The sequence below is a fragment of the Camelus dromedarius genome, chromosome 22 (assembly GCF_036321535.1).
Source record: "Camelus dromedarius isolate mCamDro1 chromosome 22, mCamDro1.pat, whole genome shotgun sequence".
Taxonomy (NCBI): domain Eukaryota; kingdom Metazoa; phylum Chordata; class Mammalia; order Artiodactyla; family Camelidae; genus Camelus; species Camelus dromedarius.
The window spans coordinates 20,275,018-20,294,378 of record NC_087457.1 but is presented as its reverse complement, the minus strand read 5'-3'; the positions used below and the strand labels follow the sequence as shown (position 1 = coordinate 20,294,378).

Genomic DNA, 19,361 nt, shown 5'->3' with positions numbered 1-19,361 from the left:
AGAAGCAAAGCAGATGGCCCAGTCACTTTTTATGTCATTCCTCTAATTTGAAAATTGTCCAATGTCAGCTATAATAAAAACTTGAGATATAAGCTGGAAATGCATCCATCTTTCATCTGAATTTTTTCCAAATTAAATGTAGCTAGTCTGTTTCAGAATGTTAAAATAATATCAATAAATGTGATAAGAACTTTTGGCTCCAATAGTACAAGTGTAACAGTATTGATATATGGCCAATAAAAATTCAAGTGGGCATAGAAAGATGAAAAATCTTAATTTTCTTTATCCTTGCTGACTTTTTATGAGGAACAAGATGGCAATGCTGTTTCAATCTCTCCTTCAAACAACTGAACGTTGAATAAAAAAGAGCGTGTATCTATATCATTTAAGTTCACAGATACAAAACCATTCTTCTGATCTGCCTCCCATCCCTACACTGGGTGCAAAGGCATTTAACAGGATATAACACTTATGATTCTAAAATGATTACCTCTCTCAGAATTTACATTAAGAAGGCATTGGCTCACAGAGCATCTGTGGCAGAACCTAAAATAAGAGACTTTCGAGGCTGAAGTCCTTGTGGCTCCAAGTTGTTGTGAGCCATAAGGGCCAGGGGACTCTGCCAAGAAAGATAGTCTGTCCTCAAACTCTCTCCATCTCACCATCCTGCTACTTCCAGAGGACAAAGGAATAATGAAATAGAGGCCACATTTCAGAGGTTCCTAGTGCCCTCTCTTCTCTACAGAGGACAAAGTTTTGTACTGAAGCAGCCACACAATAACAGACTATAGGATGTGATACTATTGGAATTAATTTATTCATCATTTTAACTCACTCCACATGACTTTAATCATTTTCATTGCAAAAGAACATATCCAAAGTGAATCATTTGCTGTACATATACTAAAAATTATTTAATTCAGGGAATTATTAAGTTCATCACATATACTTCCAGAAGATATATGCATATGTTTGTAAGGATTGTTCTATAAAAGGAGGACTTCTTAATATCTTATTTTTCTAGTTCATTTTTGAGTGACATATTTAGAAACAAAAATTCCAAAAGCATAACGTACAGTGATCACAGATTTCCCACAAGATTTATTGAAACCATTTTATTTAGGCTGATTTAACATTTGTGGGTCTACAGGAAAAAAAAAAATGTGCCGTTCTATTTAAAGATGTTTTTAAAGATACTGTAGTGTAATAAACCACAGGCAACTTTTGGCACTGTGTTAATGATACATATTTTCACAATTAGTAATCCTTCTCTACTTGAGAGTATGTTTATGTTTAAATATGTATCTAGTAGTTACCAGCATATCTTTCACCCAGGTTTCTTTAACTCAAGCAGAATCATAGCTGTTCAACAAATTCAGCGTATGCTTCTTACTTTTTTTCTTTAATTGGTTCTTTGATGGCTGTATTATGTCTTCAAAGTCTTCAGGATTAAAATAAATTTTAATATTTATTTGATACTCATCTCATTTTGATGTTTTTCTCTTTGGCAAAATTCCAAGCATACAATTGACTTTTGAGATACTGAAAGATATGTTATTTCTCTTTACCTTATTGTTCTTTTCATTATTCCAAGATGCTGTATTCACTGAGATTGTTTTGGTAGTTGATATACATTCATGAAAATGAACACATTTATCGTAGAACAGTCAGGAGAATTATCACCTGACATCTAGAACACTACCCTTATTCAAAAGCAACATGCTTGTGATTTTTATTAGCCAAAAAATTTGAAAGTAACTAAATGTGCCTTTGATTTGGGAAGAGGGGCAGGAAACATCTCTATCATGTCTTTCTCAGTGATCTTAATGCTTGTGGACTGTGTAAAACAATCGTGACTGCAATTTTGCAAATGACCTTTAGTCATTCCAGTCAGATTCTCTAGATGTCTGAAGAGAAAAATGGTGTGCAGTGATTCAGACTGTCCCTTTTTTTTTCTCTCAGCAAATAAAGACATCTATACAGAAATCCATAGAAACTAACAATAAAAAATAGAAATCAAAGATTGAGAGTCAATCAACTGTCAAGTCTGAGAGGAGCTTCCACAGTCTATAAGACTGATTGAAAGGGCCAGTGAAATAAATTGACTTATACATGCTTTGTACGAAATTTTCAAATAAATAAAAACAACGTAAAATTAGGCCATCGCTCCTAATTTGCTTGAAAACCTTCTTCATCAGTCTCCGCATTGCAAGTATAGGTCTTGAAGGTAGTCAGAATATTGTTTTGAAAAGACAACATCATGAGAGGTAAAGAGGCTAGCTGTAGAAGAAAAGGAAATATATAATGCAGAACTGAAATGAGAGCTATAAACACTAAGGAGAAGAGCAAACTGAAGAATTAATGTGAAGCATAGATTTGCGAAATTCCCTCAGAACGCAGGCAAATAGATGAAAGTCATTTGGGAGAATTTGGAATAATGTTAGGATAGGTAGTAGGATAGAGCAAGGAATTAGCTTGTCCCTAAAAAATAAATCAAGATAACTGCCATAGAATCAACAATTACAGAAGGCTCTTCCTAAGCAAGTACAGAGCTAAGTAGTCCACACTGGAAGGTCTCACATGGTCGCAGGCAAAAATGAGTAAGAGGCTTATGCTTCAGAAGGTCAGGAGGTTTTTGGTTTGTTTAAATCAGGAAACCTTATATTTGGGCTCTCTGTTTTATTCGTGTTTCGTCATTATCATGTGGTGATAGGATCTTTACGTGAACATTTTCTCTCAATGTCTTGTCCTGTGCTTTGTCACAGTATTACAGTTTCACCCTGGTGAATAGCAATATGCTCATTTTGAGCACGGCCCCAAGGATGACGCTCTTTGCCCACACCACCGCCTCCCCTCAAGGATGTGCACAACCGATTTTCTAACCAATTTTTACTGTATCATTTCTGAATGTGACTAATAGCAACATATCTTCTTTTAAAAAAAAATGTTGTCAAGTCATGTTCCTCCCATAGTAGCCCGCTTTAAAGTACAAAATTCTGTATCAGTTAAGAGGCGCTCCATTAGACTCTAATAATAAATGACCCTGTCAAGTTAGAGACTTAAAACGACAAAGGTTTATTTCTCAATGGAAGTTCATGGCTATTGCTCTCTCTCAGGCTGGCCTGCCTCCAGCATCCAGGCTGACAGGGCAGCCACTCTCTAGAACTGGCAGGTTGGTGAACAGTGAATCGACACTTAAAGCTTCCATCTGGAAGTGACAACACATCACCTCCACTCGACATTTCACCGATTAGTGCGGGTCAGGTGATCATAGCCAGTTTCAGGGGAGGAAAATATTGCAATCCTACATGTGCCCAGAATGAGAACTGGTAATGTCTCATGAACATAACTGATGACTGCCACACGTTCCCAGCTGAACTGGGGCAGTTAAATTCTCTGATGCTTCTAATATTGGTATGATGATTTAAAAAAATAAAACAAAACTAAGGGATCTAGGCATTTGGAATTGGGGATGCCAGATTCCCTCTTTAAAACACCTCCTCTTGGCGTGTTGCTAACAAAATTGATGATGGCTCTTATTAAAATCACATCCAACTGGAACACAGATTGTTTGAGGTATGTTGGGGAATACTGCAGTGCAAGTTCAGCAGAAATGTGAACAGCCTTGCTATGTTAGACCATAGTATCTTACTCAGACACTGAGGCTAAGTACCTTAACAAGGAATAAAAGAGAAATAGCACTCAGGCTTGGAATATTTGGGGGCAAAAAAGGGAGGGAGGAGGACATGAGGGTGTGACCCTGTTTAAAGAGCATGACTCAATAAGACTTCTGGGATTGTAATTACAAGCAACAGATTCAAATAGAACACTTGGGAAGCTAACATGACCAAACCTGGTTAACAGAGATTAATCATTGCTTAGCCGCTAACAACAACAAAAAAATGCTCACAAATCTGCATCAAAATGAAGCTGATGGCTCAGGCAGTAGGGTCTTCTGCTGAGCACTGCTCTTAATGGCTTTCTTAGGGGTAAGACTAGGGATACTGAATGAGGGAAATCCTCTCAGTGGGAAAAACCTTGGCAGCAAGATTGGCTACCCAAGATTCATTCCAGGGTTTCAAGAAATGTCTGCTCAGTTACCAAAATACATTCCAGATGAATTAGAGAGTGAGTTTTTTTTTTTTTAAAGATTTCATAAGAACTGAGAGTTCCAATGTAGCTACTCTTTTCATTCTACTTGCTCTGTCCCCTTGCTCTGTTTGGCTTCTAACTGCTGGACTGCCTAGGGACCTTATCATTTCCTGGCCTCCTTCTTTATCAACAGTGCTCCTTAAGTGACCTCATCCAATTCTAAGGCTTTAATCCCCATATGCCAATGAATCCAAATCTGATCTCTGCCCACAAAGTTCAGTTATTTATACCCAACTTCTGATTTTAAATCCCCACAATAATATCCAAAAGGTACACTCACTAAACTTAACAAGGTCAAACAGAACCCTAGGTTTCTCTCCCCATTCTATAAATCTAATCCTCCTTTAGTTGTCTTCATGTTGGTGTATTTCACCACCATCCACTTCAGTTGTCCAAAAGGAAATTTATTTTATAACCAAGAATCCACTTTGTTCTTATCTGTGAGAAAAAAATAAATAGAACATTCCATATAGAACTGGGCAGAAAGGACCCAGAGAACAATCCAGAAGATAAGAAACATGAAAGTAGCTAATCAACATGAAAAAAAAAATCCTCAAGCTCACTAAAATAAAATAAGTGTAAATTTAAAATGATTCTCCTTGATCCAATAGCTGAGCTTCAGAACAGCACAAGATCAGCTTCTGAACAGCACAAGATCAGCTCAACACAAAGTGAGCATGTACCTGAATGTGGCTTGCAGAGAGCACATGGCGTCTACCCAACAAAGTGCCTATGTCATAGCTGTGGGGAAGATTTGCTAAAATGTTCCCAGAAGAAATGGAGAATCATTGGCCTTGACTGTTGTAACAGCAAATGTTGTTCCGTTGGATCTTCCCAAACATTCTTACAAAGATTTGGAGGGTTTTTTGTTTGTTTGTTTTTCCATTAGCTTTTTCTGTAATAAATAATTTGGCATTTCAAACAAAAATGCCAAAATCTCCATCTTGTTATAACTTTCAAGAAGCATGCATAAGCATGTCTGGGCTGAGAACGGTTAAGTTTTATAAACTAACAACAGCCTGTTGTTTAGACAGATGAAGGATAGTGTAATGAGGAATATGGATCATGTGGTTAAAATACAAAGAAAAACTTGGCAAGGACCAGCTTGGTATTTGACTTCTCACTGTGCACTAGCAACTCATAATTGTTATCAGATTCTGTTTTATGTTGAGTGGATATGGTCCAGAACTGTGAAAAATATCTTCTCATATAGGAATGTGAGGGTAATCTGACTCCATCTGTCACCTGGTCAGCTGGCCTGGGGTGATCTAGCTTGTTAGCCAGGTGACCATCTCCTTTCTGACTTATCTCAAAACTATGTGCTTGGTCACAGAATAAAAGAATTTCCCCAACTGTGGAGCAAAAGAGTAGCCATGACCTCTCCCAGCCCCCATACTTCACGTAGCCTAATAAATATCACTTAACCATGAATCCAAAGTCTGTATCTTTAGTCTTTGTGAAAACAGCTGCTGAGACAGTAAAGTAGCCATAATTTCTGAATCATCTTATATTGAGCCAAGAGGTCAAGGTAAATGATCCCAAGATATTTATTTGAACTTTTGTTTAATACGCTTTCTGACATTTTTATGGAATACACTTTAATTTTACTGCTTTATTATCCACTAAAATTGGGGGGTTCTTAAATATGCTATACCCCCAGGCCATATTTTTCTGTAGTGGAGTGAATTTATACTTAATGGTCTTATGTTGGATGAACATAGCAATTATAATTCTCTACTGCCTCCAGAATTTTTATCTTTGACTCTGCCCTCTTTCCCTGGCTCTTAACTGCTGTGGAGTAAATATATTCACCTAGATATCATACACCAAATTAAGAATAATGATTTTCTCCTCATTTGGCCAAACCTCTCTTTTCCCTGGATTCTGCCTCTTAGGTTATCTGCATAGTACCTTAAAGTAAATATGCTTGATACCATTTTCTCTCTTAATCAATTGGTCACCAAGTTTTATCCATTCTGTTACCCCCAGTCTTTTTCCATTTTTCATCTGTTTGTTTGCCATTACTTAATTTCAGACCCTCAAAACTCATCAGATGAGCTAGGACAATGAATCTTTGCAAAATGTGCTTGTAATTCGAAGAGCTGGAATTGAACCAAAGACTTTTAAAACCTGGGCTCTTAATACCTGTTGAAAAGTGAAGTAGGATCTATATAATCAAAGTTAACAATTTGAGATTTTTGTCTATACACAATGGGAGTCATTTACCAAAGCATTCTTAAGAGATTGATTTGGAGTTATTATTTAGGATGTATTGGTATACAAGTATACTACAGTCAGAGAAAGAGTGAAAAACTATTATAGTATTTAGGGCATGACATAACAAGGGTCCAGCAACAGTAGTTTTGGAGGGCAGATTTAAGGAAATGTCAATTAAGGATAAATAAAAGAGTGAAGTACTGACAGAAACTTGAAAGACTGGCTAGCACATTATTTTAGTTTTCTAATTGTTATATTCAAATATCAGCATATAATAAAATACTTTATTTTCACTTTTCCAGGTAAATAGGCCTACTGATTAATGACCCAACATTGTAGTCAACAACATTGCCCAAGTTCAAATATAAATTAAATGTCACATTACCCATTGAAAACTCTATTTGTGATGTTCAAAGATTTAGTTTTATGTTTGAAAAGCATACCAGTGCTATGGATTCTATAAAGCTCTTCAAAACAAAGAGAATCATACATGTCCCCTCCACATTTATCATTTTGTTCAGCAGTTTTGTTTGGAAAATGTCTGTGATATCCAAAAACAAAGTTCCAGATGGAGGAGGTGAAAATAGACATATGTTCCAGCTGTTTTTAATCTCTCTTTTTTTGGGGCTGTAGTTAAAATGAAAGCACACCCTTTAAAAGACAGAATATTCACTCTTAAAATGTGAGGATTTCATATAAGTGGCCACTCACAAAATTTTGTCTCTTCTAGTAGAAGTTGCATCTGTGTATATACATGTTTGTGGTATATATGTGTATACACCTTTGGGTGTGCATGCATATTTAAGTGTGTGTGTTTAAAGAATTTCCCCAAGTAGACTTGTTCTGTAGGTGGAATGGCACCTACGTGTATTCCCAAGTCACTGCTAGACATTCATTACATAAATCCTAAGTTTAAAAAAACTCCTTGTTCCTTATTATTATATTGAGGTACCAAAGTAGGGATCTTACTTAGTTTTGGCAGATTTCTGGTACTTTTAGAGTGATCAAAACCAGGTAAGAGCACTTCTTGTGGACTGTCACCTTTGATTACTATGTACAGGCCCCTCCAACTCAATGTATCCATATGTATTGGAACCATTCTGTATCTCAGCTGTGTCTGTGCCAACACCCTGTTGTGATATTGTACTAGAGATTTGCAAGATGTTACCATAGAGAGAAACTGGTAAATTGTACATGGGTTCTCTTTGTATTATCTCTTTGAACTGCATGTCCATCTACAGTGATCTCAAAATAACACGTTCAACTGTGAAAAACTCAATTAATTCAATTATTGTGCTTTACTCCAAGAGAACAAACCTCCTTTGTCTTTAATATCTGCTGACAACACCAGCATGTACCTGATGGGAATTTAAGTGTCACCTTTGGCTCCTCCCTACCAATCCACCCTCACCCCAACATTCAGTCAGTCATCAAGTCCTGCTGATTCACTTCCTGTTTCTAGAAAACATCTCTCTCTCCCTCTCTTCCTCTTTTCCACTGCCAATGCCATGTTTCAGAGCCTTATTATCTCTCTCCTTGATTAACGAAACAGCCTCCAAATTGGTCTTCCTGCCTCAGGCCTTATCATCCCAAAACAGTAGTCCCCTAGACAGCTTTTTGAAAATACTGCCACATCCCACAACAATTATATCAGAATATATAGAAGGAGGGCCTGGGCATTGATACATTTTGAAAGCCTCTCAGATAATTCTAAGGTGCAGCCATGGTTGAAAATTATTACCTTGAGCATCTTTCTTTAATAAAAATTCTAGAAATTTAACTAAGATGAAATTTTGGGCATTTCATTCTCCTGCTTTACTGCCCTCTCTATTACAGTTTGAGTTGTGTCCCTCCCAAAATTCGTATGTTGAAGTCCTAAATCATAGTACCTGAGAAAGTGACTTTATTTGGAGATAGAGTCTTTAAAGAGGTGATCAGGTTAAAATGAGGTCATTGGGGTAGGCCCTAATTAAAGGACTGGTGTCCTTATAAAAAGGGGATTTTGAACACAGACGTGCACACAGGGAGAAAGAATGCAGTGTGAGCATGAAGGCAAAAATTGAAGTGATGTTTCTATAAGCCAAGGAACACCAAAACTTGTCAACAAACCACCAGAAACTAGGCAAGAGGCAGAGAACAGATTCTCCCTCACAGCCTTACTTCCTTTTTTCCCTAAAGAATCAATATGTTGCTAAATAATTAATAACTTTATGTAGTCAATACTGTGAAATGAAAATATTAAATATCCTAATTATGGTGTTGTCTTGAAGACAGTGGTTGCAGAAATGTTTTATTTTTTTTTTCTCGGCACCACTGCATTGTAGGAGAAAAATCTCTTCCCAGGGTGTGCACTGCCCTATCCTGCCTTTTGGAAAGCTGGTGGCCTAGAGCTCTGTGTGATTGTTTCCACAGGCTATAGGAATAGTCTCTCATATGAGAGATGAAGTTATTCTCCAGGGAGAGTGGGTGGGCTGATTTTTCCAAAACTTTATCTCTCAGGGACCCCATGAGAGTAGAACTTTGTCCATCTGTCCCACGTCCTTCACACACACACACACACACACACACACACACACACACAAAGGGGTTTTATTTTTTTAATGCATTAAAATGTCTTCTAGGTGACTTTGATGTGTTTACTTTAAATTGCATGAAATACAGTAGCTGATTAAAAAAAAAAAAGAAGGTGAGGAAGAGGAGGGGAGTTCACAAGGTATGGGGGGCAGGAAGGTACATTTCCCTATACTTAGAACAAGGCCCTGCAACCCTGAGTAAATTCCTGAAAATTATTTGGTAATCTGAGGGTCCCTGTATCTCTAACACTATCAAAAAGAAGCAGTTGACCCCTCACAAAACCTAAGCATGTAGGAAAATGTTTATTACTCACTTAATGAGTGCTTCTCCCAAGCAGATCTAAAAATGGCTTGAGAGAGAGGAAAGGGGACTGGCTTGGCTTTTATTGTGATTGGGGGTTGGGAATGAGGTGAGGGTTCCCACTGGGCTCAAGTGGTTTGAACTTTCTGCTAGTACCAAAGTGGAAGGCACCTGGGCTTTCCTGTCAGCTAGTCCAAAGGTGGAGCAGGAGGATGGCGCTTGTGGGGTCATCAGTCTTGACATCCGAAGCAAATTTGGGGCAGAATGACCACAACACACTTTCTCCTAAACCTAAATTAATACCACAACAGTGGGCTCATCAAAACTAGACTCCAGGCTTATTTGAGCCACCCTGATAGAATTTTGCAATTTTCACTCTAATTTGAATCTATTGAAAATTGGCAAATTTCTGAATTCTCTATTGCAAAGGGTATTATCGACTAAAAATTCAACTATCTTTTCCTGTTCTGTTTCTCAGATTAACTGATTGTGTATGTACTTTTCATCTGTCAATATGGGAAAAGAGTAGGGGCAAGCTCACACCCATGTAGAGCCACAGTTCCTATTTCTTTGCAGCCTGTTTAGCTATGTTGCTGCAGAAACAACCGAGTTACTATATTAGGCTTCATCATGAAATAATAAACTAACATGTTTAAAATTGGAGGTAGTCTGAGCTGGGTGTCCCAAACATTCCTAAACAGTTCTGAGATTGGAATTTGAATGAGTCAAATGTTCAGGACTGAGCTTTCTTTTCTCTCAATCTGTCGCATCGCTTACTTCTGTTCCAAGGATTTCATTTTTCTATTGCTCTTTAAATGCATATAGATTTGTTTCTGGGAGCAGAAGTATTTTTTATAAAAAATCTAGATGACAAAAAATACACTAAATAGATGCATGTTTATGTAATTTATATTTTACTATAGTTATAAATTACGTATTTGTATAATCCTGTACCAAGTTGCCAGATACATTTTTAGTGCATTGGGGAAATATGTGGTTTCTTAGCATCTGATCTGATGGACTTTTCTTTCCAGCTGTACTGGAATCTCTTGGGTACAGCTATAAAGAGTTTGGAGAAAGAATATTCATTCCTTTTGAATTTGTTCAGAGGCAATAAAAACTATTTTCAAGTTTGAGCATCAAGAATTTTTATCTCATTTCAAAATTGCAAAAAGTCATGAATTACCTTTAAAATTAACAATTCACATGATTTTTTTCTATCTGAAAATATGAATTCTGGAGGGATATTTTTATATTAATTCTTTCAAATGAATACTGTATTAATTGGCTGCATACCTCCTAGAAAGATATCTTATCAAAAAGCTTTCCACTAATTTGCTGCTGAGAAAAAGTATGTATATACGTGGGGGAAAAAGGGAGGATTCCAACTCATGGAGAGAGGAAGAGAGAAAAATGATAGAAAGCAGCTACACAAAGGCAAAACTTTGACAGAAAAGAGTATACTAGCAGGTTATTTTCTCCTTTTGGTGCAAAAGACATATTAAATCTCACTTATATGGATGCACTGATTTTTTTCATCCATGAAACTTCTGTTGAGTACCATCCTATGCCAGGCGTTGTGGTAAGCACCATGGATATCATGTAAGATAGAGCCTCTAGCCTTCAGTTGCTCACAATCAAGTAGGAAAGGAAAGTTTATTAAGACACAAGTGTTATAATATGAATTTTTATTAGTTCCTGCCTTAGCATACAGACTACAGCCTTTAATTCTTTAATCAGTGTTTCAGGGTTATGGGCTGAGTGCAAAGAAGACGAGGCTTTAAACTTTAAAGAGTACATCAAACCACATGATCATATCAACTGATGAAAAAAACAAACAAAAAACACCATTGACAAAATCCAACACCCTTTTATGATATAAAAACATTCAATGAACTAAGAATAGAAGGGCTCTTTCTCAAAATGAAGAAGGCCATTTATGAAAAACCCACCACTGACATACTTAATGGTGAAAGACTGAAAGCTCTTCCCTAAGATCGGGAGCAAGACAAGAATGTCCACTTTCAAGGATGCCTTCTATTCATTATAGTACTATACGTTAGAGCCAGAGCAATTAGGCAAGAAAAAAAAAGGTATCCAAATCAAAAGCAAGAAGTAAAATTTTCTCTGTTTACAAATAGCATAATGTTACAGCTAGAAAATCCTAAAGAATCCATTTTTTAAAACTGTTAGTGCAAATTATTACTTCAGCAAAGTACAGGATACAAAATCAACAGGCGAAAATCATTTGTATTTCTATGCACTAGCAATAAACGTCTGAAAAGAATTTGGATTGGAAAAAGTCAGTTAACAGCAAAGGAGTGAAATAGAAATATATTTAATAAAGGAGACACACAACCTGTACTCTGAAAACTATAAAACATTGCCGAAAGAAATTAAAGAAGACCTAAACAAATTTTAAAATATCTCTTATGCATGGATTGGAAGACTTAGTATTATTAAGATGACAGTAGTACCCAAAACAATATGCAGATTTAATGCAATCACCATCAAAGTTTCAATGACTTTTTTTGCAGAAATGAAAAAACCTATCCTAAAATTCATATGGAATCCCAAGGGCTCCTGAATAGCCAAAACAATCTTGAAAAAGAAGAACAGAGATGGATATTTCACACTTAACTAATTTCAAAACTAACTACAAAGCACAGTAATTAAAACAGTGTGCTACTGGCATTAAGATAGACACATAGATCAATGGAACAGAATTTAGAGATTAGCAAATAAACACTCACATTTATGGTGAACTGATTTTTGACAATTGTGCCAAGATCACTCATTGAAGAAAGTAGTCTCTTCAACAGTCGTGCTAGGGAAATTAAATATCCACATGCAGAATAATAAAACCTTATCTCACACAATAAACAAAAAATTAACCTAAAATGGATTTAAGATCTAAGATTATAGAAAACATAAGGATAAATTTATATGACCTTAGGTTTGGCAATGGTTTCTTAAATATGACACCAAAAGTATAGACAATAAAAAAATAGACAAATTTGACTTCATTAAAATTAAAATATTTTGTGCTCCAAAGGATACTATCAGGAAACTTAAAAGACAACCCACACAATGGGAGAAAATATTTGCAACTCATTTATCTAATAAGGGTTTCATATCCAGAATATGTAGATAATTCCTACAAGTCAACAAAATAGATAACCCATTTTTTTAATGGGCACAGAACTTGAATGGACATTTCTCTAAGGAAGATACACAAGTGGCTAATACACACATAAAAAGATGCTCAACATCATTAGTTATTAGATGCTTCTATATCAATGTTCATAGCAGCATTATTCAAAATAACCAAAAAGTGGAAACAACCCAAGTGTCCATCACAGATGAATGAGTGAACTTACATATAATGTTTATACATACAATGGACTATCATTCAGTCATAGAAAGGAAGGAAGTTCTGAAACATTCTACAACCAAAATGAATCTTGAAAACAGTATACAGTAAAATAAGTCAGACACAAAAGAATAAATATTATGATTCCACTTATATAAAATATCTAGAATAAGCAAATACATAGAGAAGGAAGGTACATAGAGGCTGCTGGGGACTGGTAAGGAGAGATTAGGGAGTCATTGCTTAATGGGTCAAGAGTTTCTGTTTGGGGTGATGAAAAATTTTGGAAATGGTGGTAACAATTACACAACTTTGTAATTAATGCCACTGAATAGTTCAATTAGCAGTGGTTAACATGGCAAATTTTACTTTGTATATATTTTATCACAAGAAAAATAGAGCAAAGAAAAAGTGTAGAAGAGGGTATCTAGTTAATTATCTTTTCTCTTTGTATTTGCATTAAGAAGCCCAGGGAGAATATATATGACACTAAAATAAGTGGCTACTTAGGTAACATGAACATTCAGCTCATGTACACTAATCAAATTGTACCTGTTAAAATATAGAAATATTCTGTCCTGGTTGATATGTGCTCACTCCCCAATGCTCTGAATTCTCTCTAACTGCTTTCATCCCTGGATACGTGACTGCCCCATGATCCAGCAAGTTAAGAGTTAAGCATGTCAGGGGAGGGGTCTGGCAGGGGAGGGAGGAATGACTGACTGGAAAGACTACTTTGCATACTAAACCTTTTAATATTCTTTTGATTTGTGAGCCATGTGAATATATACATTACCTATTTTATAACAAAAGTTTAAAACTAAAGGAGGAGAAGGAGGAAAACAAAACAAATGCTCAGAGAATTGAAATTCTTGTTAAGAGGCTTAAATATAAAGAGGTGAGAAAGAAGATGAGATTAGATACACAAATTTGGGCCAGATACTAAGGGACCTCTATTTGGCATTCATTAATTTGACTATTTCTATGGCTCTGATAAACCTTTTAGGTATTTTTTGTTTGTTTATTAAAGGGAGTCACTTGAACAGATTTTTGTGTTAGAAAAATAATTCTGAAAACTGTGTAAAGAATGTACTGAAGAGAGAAACTAAGAGTGGGGAGGGCAGAGATGATGAGGAAAGAGGTAATGAGATGGAAATAAGTTATGGTCAGAAGATACTGAAGAACCATCTAAGGGTCGTACTGAAAAAATAGTTAGCTTGGGGGTTGAATTTTATTTTATTTTTTTTTTAAAGGAAGAACAAAAGATGACTAAGATCTCTAGCTTAGTTGACTTAAAGGGGTGAATTATGACCTTTAATGGGGAAATTCTAAATGGGAAATTACTCAGAATTTTGATTGTGAGATGTGAATATATTAACATGGCAAAGATAAAGCATGACATAATGTGGATTTCAAACAAAAAGTTACTATGAAAATGGTAATGCTTTGTTTTCCACTTTATTTAGCAATGACTAAGAGAAAATATACTAAATTTTACAAGGAAAAAGTATCTTTATACATAAATGAAGGTCTAAAATCAAAGAGTAATACTGGAATATGATACAAAGGGTATTTTGTGCTGATTTTTACAATTTTTTTTACTGTGATAGGTGTTAGACATATAGAATTACTTCCCCTCTCTCCCTCCACAGTTAAACTTCAAGAAGTAGTCTATACCCATATTCATCATGCCCTTAGCTTACATTTATTCCTCAATCTACTTTGCCAGTCTGCCCAATTTCTATGAGTGAAGTGGCTGTTGTTAAGGGCAGCAGAGGCCAACACATGACTAAATCATCCCATGTAAACTCTCTGTTGCATTGGCATAGACAGCCCATCCTTCTTAAAATGTTTTCTTTCTTTGGTCTCTAATGCTACACTTTTCTGATATCCTTTAATCTTCTAAGATAACTTCTCCTCAACTTCCTTTGATGGCTTATTCTCCTCTACCCAGCCATTACTTGGTGAATTTCTCAGGAGTTGGTCATAGCGTTTCTTCTCTTCCACATTCTCCTTTCTTCCAAGAGAGTTCACCACATCTGTGACTTCAGTTTCCAACTACAGTATAATGTCAGTGATCCCCGGTCCCCACCCAGCCCTTTACTTCAAATCTCTGGGATGGACATTTTCTTCAGACTATAAGCACAAATAACCCAATGTTTCTCAACCTCTCAATGTGAATGTCTCAAATATACCTCAAACTAACCATGTCCAAATAATCACCCTCTTAATCAAATATGATCCTCTTCCAATGTTCTTATCTTAATGAAATTATCATTCAGCATTCAATGCACAAGTCAGAAACTTAGTAACATTCTTAACATTTACCGTTTATTAAATCCTCATACCTGTTTCTTCCAAAGAAGACCAAAGCATGTCAATTATTACCTCCTAAGTATTTCTTACATCTCTGTATTTCTTTCCATTTGTACTGTCAAAACCCTAGTCCAAATTGCCAGCATTCCTCTCCTGGATTGTTGTAAAAACTTTGTAAATATTCCAACTAAAATGTTACCATCTATAATCTGAAAAAAATACTGGATGGAAATTATTTAGTCCTCACATCTGTGAAGGAAGCATAGTAAACTCTGAAATTTTCAAATTGCCAATAGAAATGATGATAATTATTCAAATACACAACAGAAACATCTATCCACATTACACAATTATCATTAATAAATACCATCCTGTTTAGTTAGAGTAAGTGGTTTGAGAATTGGTAGAGAAAAAAAGATGAATGATGAGCACTATTTCCATTTTGCTACATCTTCTGCTCTGTATCTGACCTTTCAAAACCAGAGTATCCGACGTGACATTTCTCACTCAGTCTTTTCCAGATTGTTTTGGGGTCATCTGAAAGACTGGGAAAGCTCTGATGTGCTTCTCCAATACGGGTAAGAAAGTCTTTCGTATGAAGATATTCATCTATTTTCTCTTGGAGTAGAAGTGACTCCAGTAAAGTCTTTTTCTGTTTCAGGAAGGCAGATAGGGCCAGTTCTTCTCTTTTCTTGTTACAGTTGGGACAATGAGAAGAAATGTGTTGCTTATCTGTTGCCACCTGTTCGGATGTTGTCCTCATGTTTTTAAAATAGATTCTGTTCAAAAGCTCATCAGGGACAGTACAGTTTAAGGCATCTATCTCTGGGGCCTCTGCATCTGATCTAAGCTGCAGCTTTTTATGTCGGTTGCTCTTTTTCCCCTTAGAGTTCACTCTGTGATGGATCAGGTTTATCTTAACGGCACAGAAAGACTGAAGAGCATTCAGTTCTTCAAGAGATGCCTGAGTGATTTCTGTTTGGTACTGTCCAGAGTTCGTTTCCTTGCCCTTGAGGTTATTGATCCATTTTCTGCTCAACTTCTTTTCACTATTTTTGAAGTCTGAAAGCTCAGATTGCTTGTCTCCATATTCCAAGCATGTAGCCGGTGTTCCACTCCCAGGTTTGCTCCCAGGGGCACAGGACGAGGGCTGCAGTCCTTCAGAGGTGCTGAATGAACAGGAACTCTGTACCTCATCAGTAAAGGACTCGAAGGACTCCTGCGAAAGGTCCGCCATAGTTTTGATGCCCGTGTGGGCCAGTTCCCCTTGCTGCTCTGAATCCTCGGACTTCTAGGCAGAAGGCCATCGCATTGCATCAGGCTCTGCGCCTCATCTTCTTTGCCATGGTCAACACTGCCCCAGGTCTGACCTGAATCCACAGGGGATGGGTTTTGGAGCCGGCAGTTCATCGGGGCTCCTCTTCCGGGCGACGCCTTTCCGCTGCCTAGGCAACCGGGGACGGTCATGCGCAGTGGGTCGCTGCGGCGAAGCGCTCCTCCCCTTCCGCCGCCTTTCCCAGAGCCGGCTCCGCCTGCGTAGTTCCTGCCGGGTTTTCCGGGCCGCTCTCTCCGTTCGCTCTCCGGAGGCTCCTCCTCGATGCTATTTTAAGTACAAAATCTAATAATCCTTGAGAAAAGGTTGCAAACTCCCCTTCCCCAGGGGCCAAAAAAGTGTACACGTGTATGAGGCCAAAGGGAAAGGCGGCATCTGACTAATCCTAGAATGCATGCCCCGCCTAAATGCATTAAAAAGCAAAACAAACAAACAAACAAACAACTCCTGCTGCCCAAAAAAGCACAAGCAAAAGCATATCTGCCAATCATACAGCCGGATCATCTAATCATAGGTCGCCTGTTAGGTTAAAACTCAAATTCTGAAACCATCCTGCAGGACTCCTGCATGACACGGCTCCTACCTGTTTCTCCAGCGTCATCTTGCACAGCCTTCTGTGCTTTAGCGTTTTGGACGATCTTGCAGTTTTCCCAAATCACGGCTTCTCAGGTCCTCGTCCTCCTCCCACTCCGAATGGCACAGCAACACCTCTCTTCTCTATTTATAGGATTAATTACTAATCCTCCTTCAAGTCCCATTTTATCAGGAAGAGCATCATACCCACCCTGTTTCCAAACACTTCACAGCCTTCCTTTCACGGTTTGCAACTGTCTGTCTGTGTGCATATTTGATAATTGCCTCCGCATCGCCTCCCCCCTGGATAAAAACTCCATGAAGGCAGAAATCATGTCATTGTTGCCCAGCGGTCAGCAGGTACCTGATACATAGTGTGTTCAATAAAATCTTTGTTGAATAAATGTATTGAATAGCTGTGGAAACAAATAAGTATTACCTCACACAGGTCCACTCCTGGATCTTGTGGAATAAGTACTCCAAGCTCAAGGAACTCCAGTCTTTTCTACTTACTGAGCCCCCCAAATTAGGCTGCTACTCATGATATATTCTTTTGCAACAGACTTTTAAAAAAATTGCAGTTTTATTAACAACTATCCTCAGAAATTTTGAAATGTTAACTCCAAAGATTGACTTTTTCTAGATCTTAATAAATATCTGAGTCTAGGTCTTAGTAAATACTTGAGATATTTCAAGAGAATGGGTTCCCTTGCTCAGTTCCCTGTGTGTGTGTGTGTGTGTGTGTGTGGCAGGGAAGGGTGTTATTCAAGTCTAGCCAGATATATTTAGTATTATTCAAAAAATGTTCACTTCATGGCAAAAAGTCTGAAATGTTCAAAAAGCATCTCTCAGATATGAGCAGCTTCATATAGAAGATAGAGCAAACCCAACTTCTTTTATTCAACTCAAATCATATTTTATCACATAATGTTAGTGTTTAAGAAGAGGTAATAGATAATTTGTGGTTAATTCCAGGTAATTTCCAACATCTCAAGGGCTCAAGATTTTCATTTTTCATTTTTGTTTCGAAAATCTCTCTCATTCCCTGAAATATTTACACATTCATATTTACCCACAACTCATTATAATACACATTTTTCCTCAAAACACTGAGCAAGGAAGCTATACTTTAAAGTATATTCATATCTTTTGATATGCTAACTATCTGGAATAATCTGTCTCAAAAATTTTTTAAAATACTGTTGTAAATACCTCAATTTTATAAAAATAACTTTATCCTAGAAGCAAGTAAATTTGCTAAATTAACCAATTTCCTTGTAATAACCATCAGGACTCAGTAAATTGTTTAACATTCTAATATGTGTATTATCTACAGAAGTAAAATAGCTCAACAGCACTATCATTATCAACTAAGATTCATGAAGACAGAGGGCAAAGTTTGTTTTTAAGTATAGAAGCTACTACTCTTGTATAAACCTTATAATTTTACCTTTCAAATCTAAATCTATCACAGAGTAAAATTTAAAGGTGACACTACTTAAAATGTTCACTCTTGTTATCAGTTTTCTCTATATGAAATAAAAATAATATTTGCCTTCTGTCTTCTGAGAATTGTCAGTGATGTACGTGTGAAAAGAAAATCTCAACATTCCATAAGCAGTACTGGTAAAAATATATATTCCTTATTGTTTAGAGATTCTGAAGAGAATTGTGAACAAGTGTGATGTCTTAAACTAATTTTTTTTTTATTTAGATGTTTCAAGTGAGAGAAAAAGAAATACAAAAACCAGGAATGCGTAAAGGGGAAAAGGGAGTAGGGAGTTGCAACTTTCTATCTTATCTAAAATCTTTTTTACTATCCCAGCGGATACAAGTCACTATACTTAAAGATTTTATCAAGATTTTTCAGGGGGGAAAAAAATGTAGTGTGTCATTTTAAACTTTTTTTGTTGTTGTTTTTATCAGGAAGAGAAAGATCAAAAAAATTGACAGGAAATATTTATATAGCCTGCCCAGAAAATTCCTAGAAACATTTCAGTATCTCAATAACTTAGTTACATAATTGCTTCTTTAATTAGCAAATATCTGTGAACTTTTTTTTTTGCAAAACTGAAATTAATTACTTAAAACTAAAATTAGCTAAAGCTAAAAAAAAAATTACCTAATCAACATTCAAGTGTGCCAAGAAAATACTGCATTTTTATTTTCCATTATTAATGTAATCTTCTTTACAAGTTCTCACTCATTTTTGTAGCTATGGAAAACATTAACCTTGATAGTCAATGATATCCTAGGTATTTCTATGTCCATCAGTCTCATTCAATGTTAATATGATTTCCTAACAGAACTATTCCTTCCTTCCATATTCTTTTTCCCAAGATGGCGCTTTGTGGAGGAGAAAACTTGATTATCTTTGGGGCATTTGGTGTAGGGGCCCTAACTTTGTGCAGATCTTTTTGCTATTCTCCACTGCAGAGTGCAAGTGGTCCCTGGTCATATGCTGTTTTCCACCAACGCACAGATAGTCTGGTTCTTTCTAGGATCCTGACAAAAATCCAAAGC

At 36.6% G+C, this 19,361-nt stretch overlaps 2 protein-coding genes and 1 pseudogene across 7 annotated transcripts in view; 1 reads left to right on the top strand and 2 right to left on the bottom strand.

The window, feature by feature from the left end:
* Positions 1-17,132, bottom strand: part of LOC105102394 (DNA methyltransferase 1-associated protein 1-like) — a 75,131-nt pseudogene extending 57,999 nt beyond the window's left edge.
* The window catches only part of DLC1 (DLC1 Rho GTPase activating protein), a 416,507-nt gene that overhangs the window by 7,513 nt on the left and 389,633 nt on the right, over positions 1-19,361 (top strand). For 4 of the 6 annotated variants that reach the window (XM_064477491.1, XM_031440198.2, XM_064477496.1 and 1 more), the window contains exon 1: positions 15,443-15,510. The exons of the other annotated variants lie outside the window; for them this stretch is intronic. The gene's annotated coding sequence lies outside the window, so the exon portion shown is untranslated. Of the gene's footprint in view, positions 1-15,442; positions 15,511-19,361 lie in introns of those variants that run through there. 6 annotated transcript variants of the gene reach the window in all.
* C22H8orf48 (chromosome 22 C8orf48 homolog) lies at positions 15,378-16,455 on the bottom strand. The gene has a single exon (XM_031440204.2). The coding sequence runs from the start codon at positions 16,167-16,169 to the stop codon at positions 15,378-15,380; it is 792 nt and encodes a 263-aa protein (XP_031296064.1). The 5' UTR covers positions 16,170-16,455.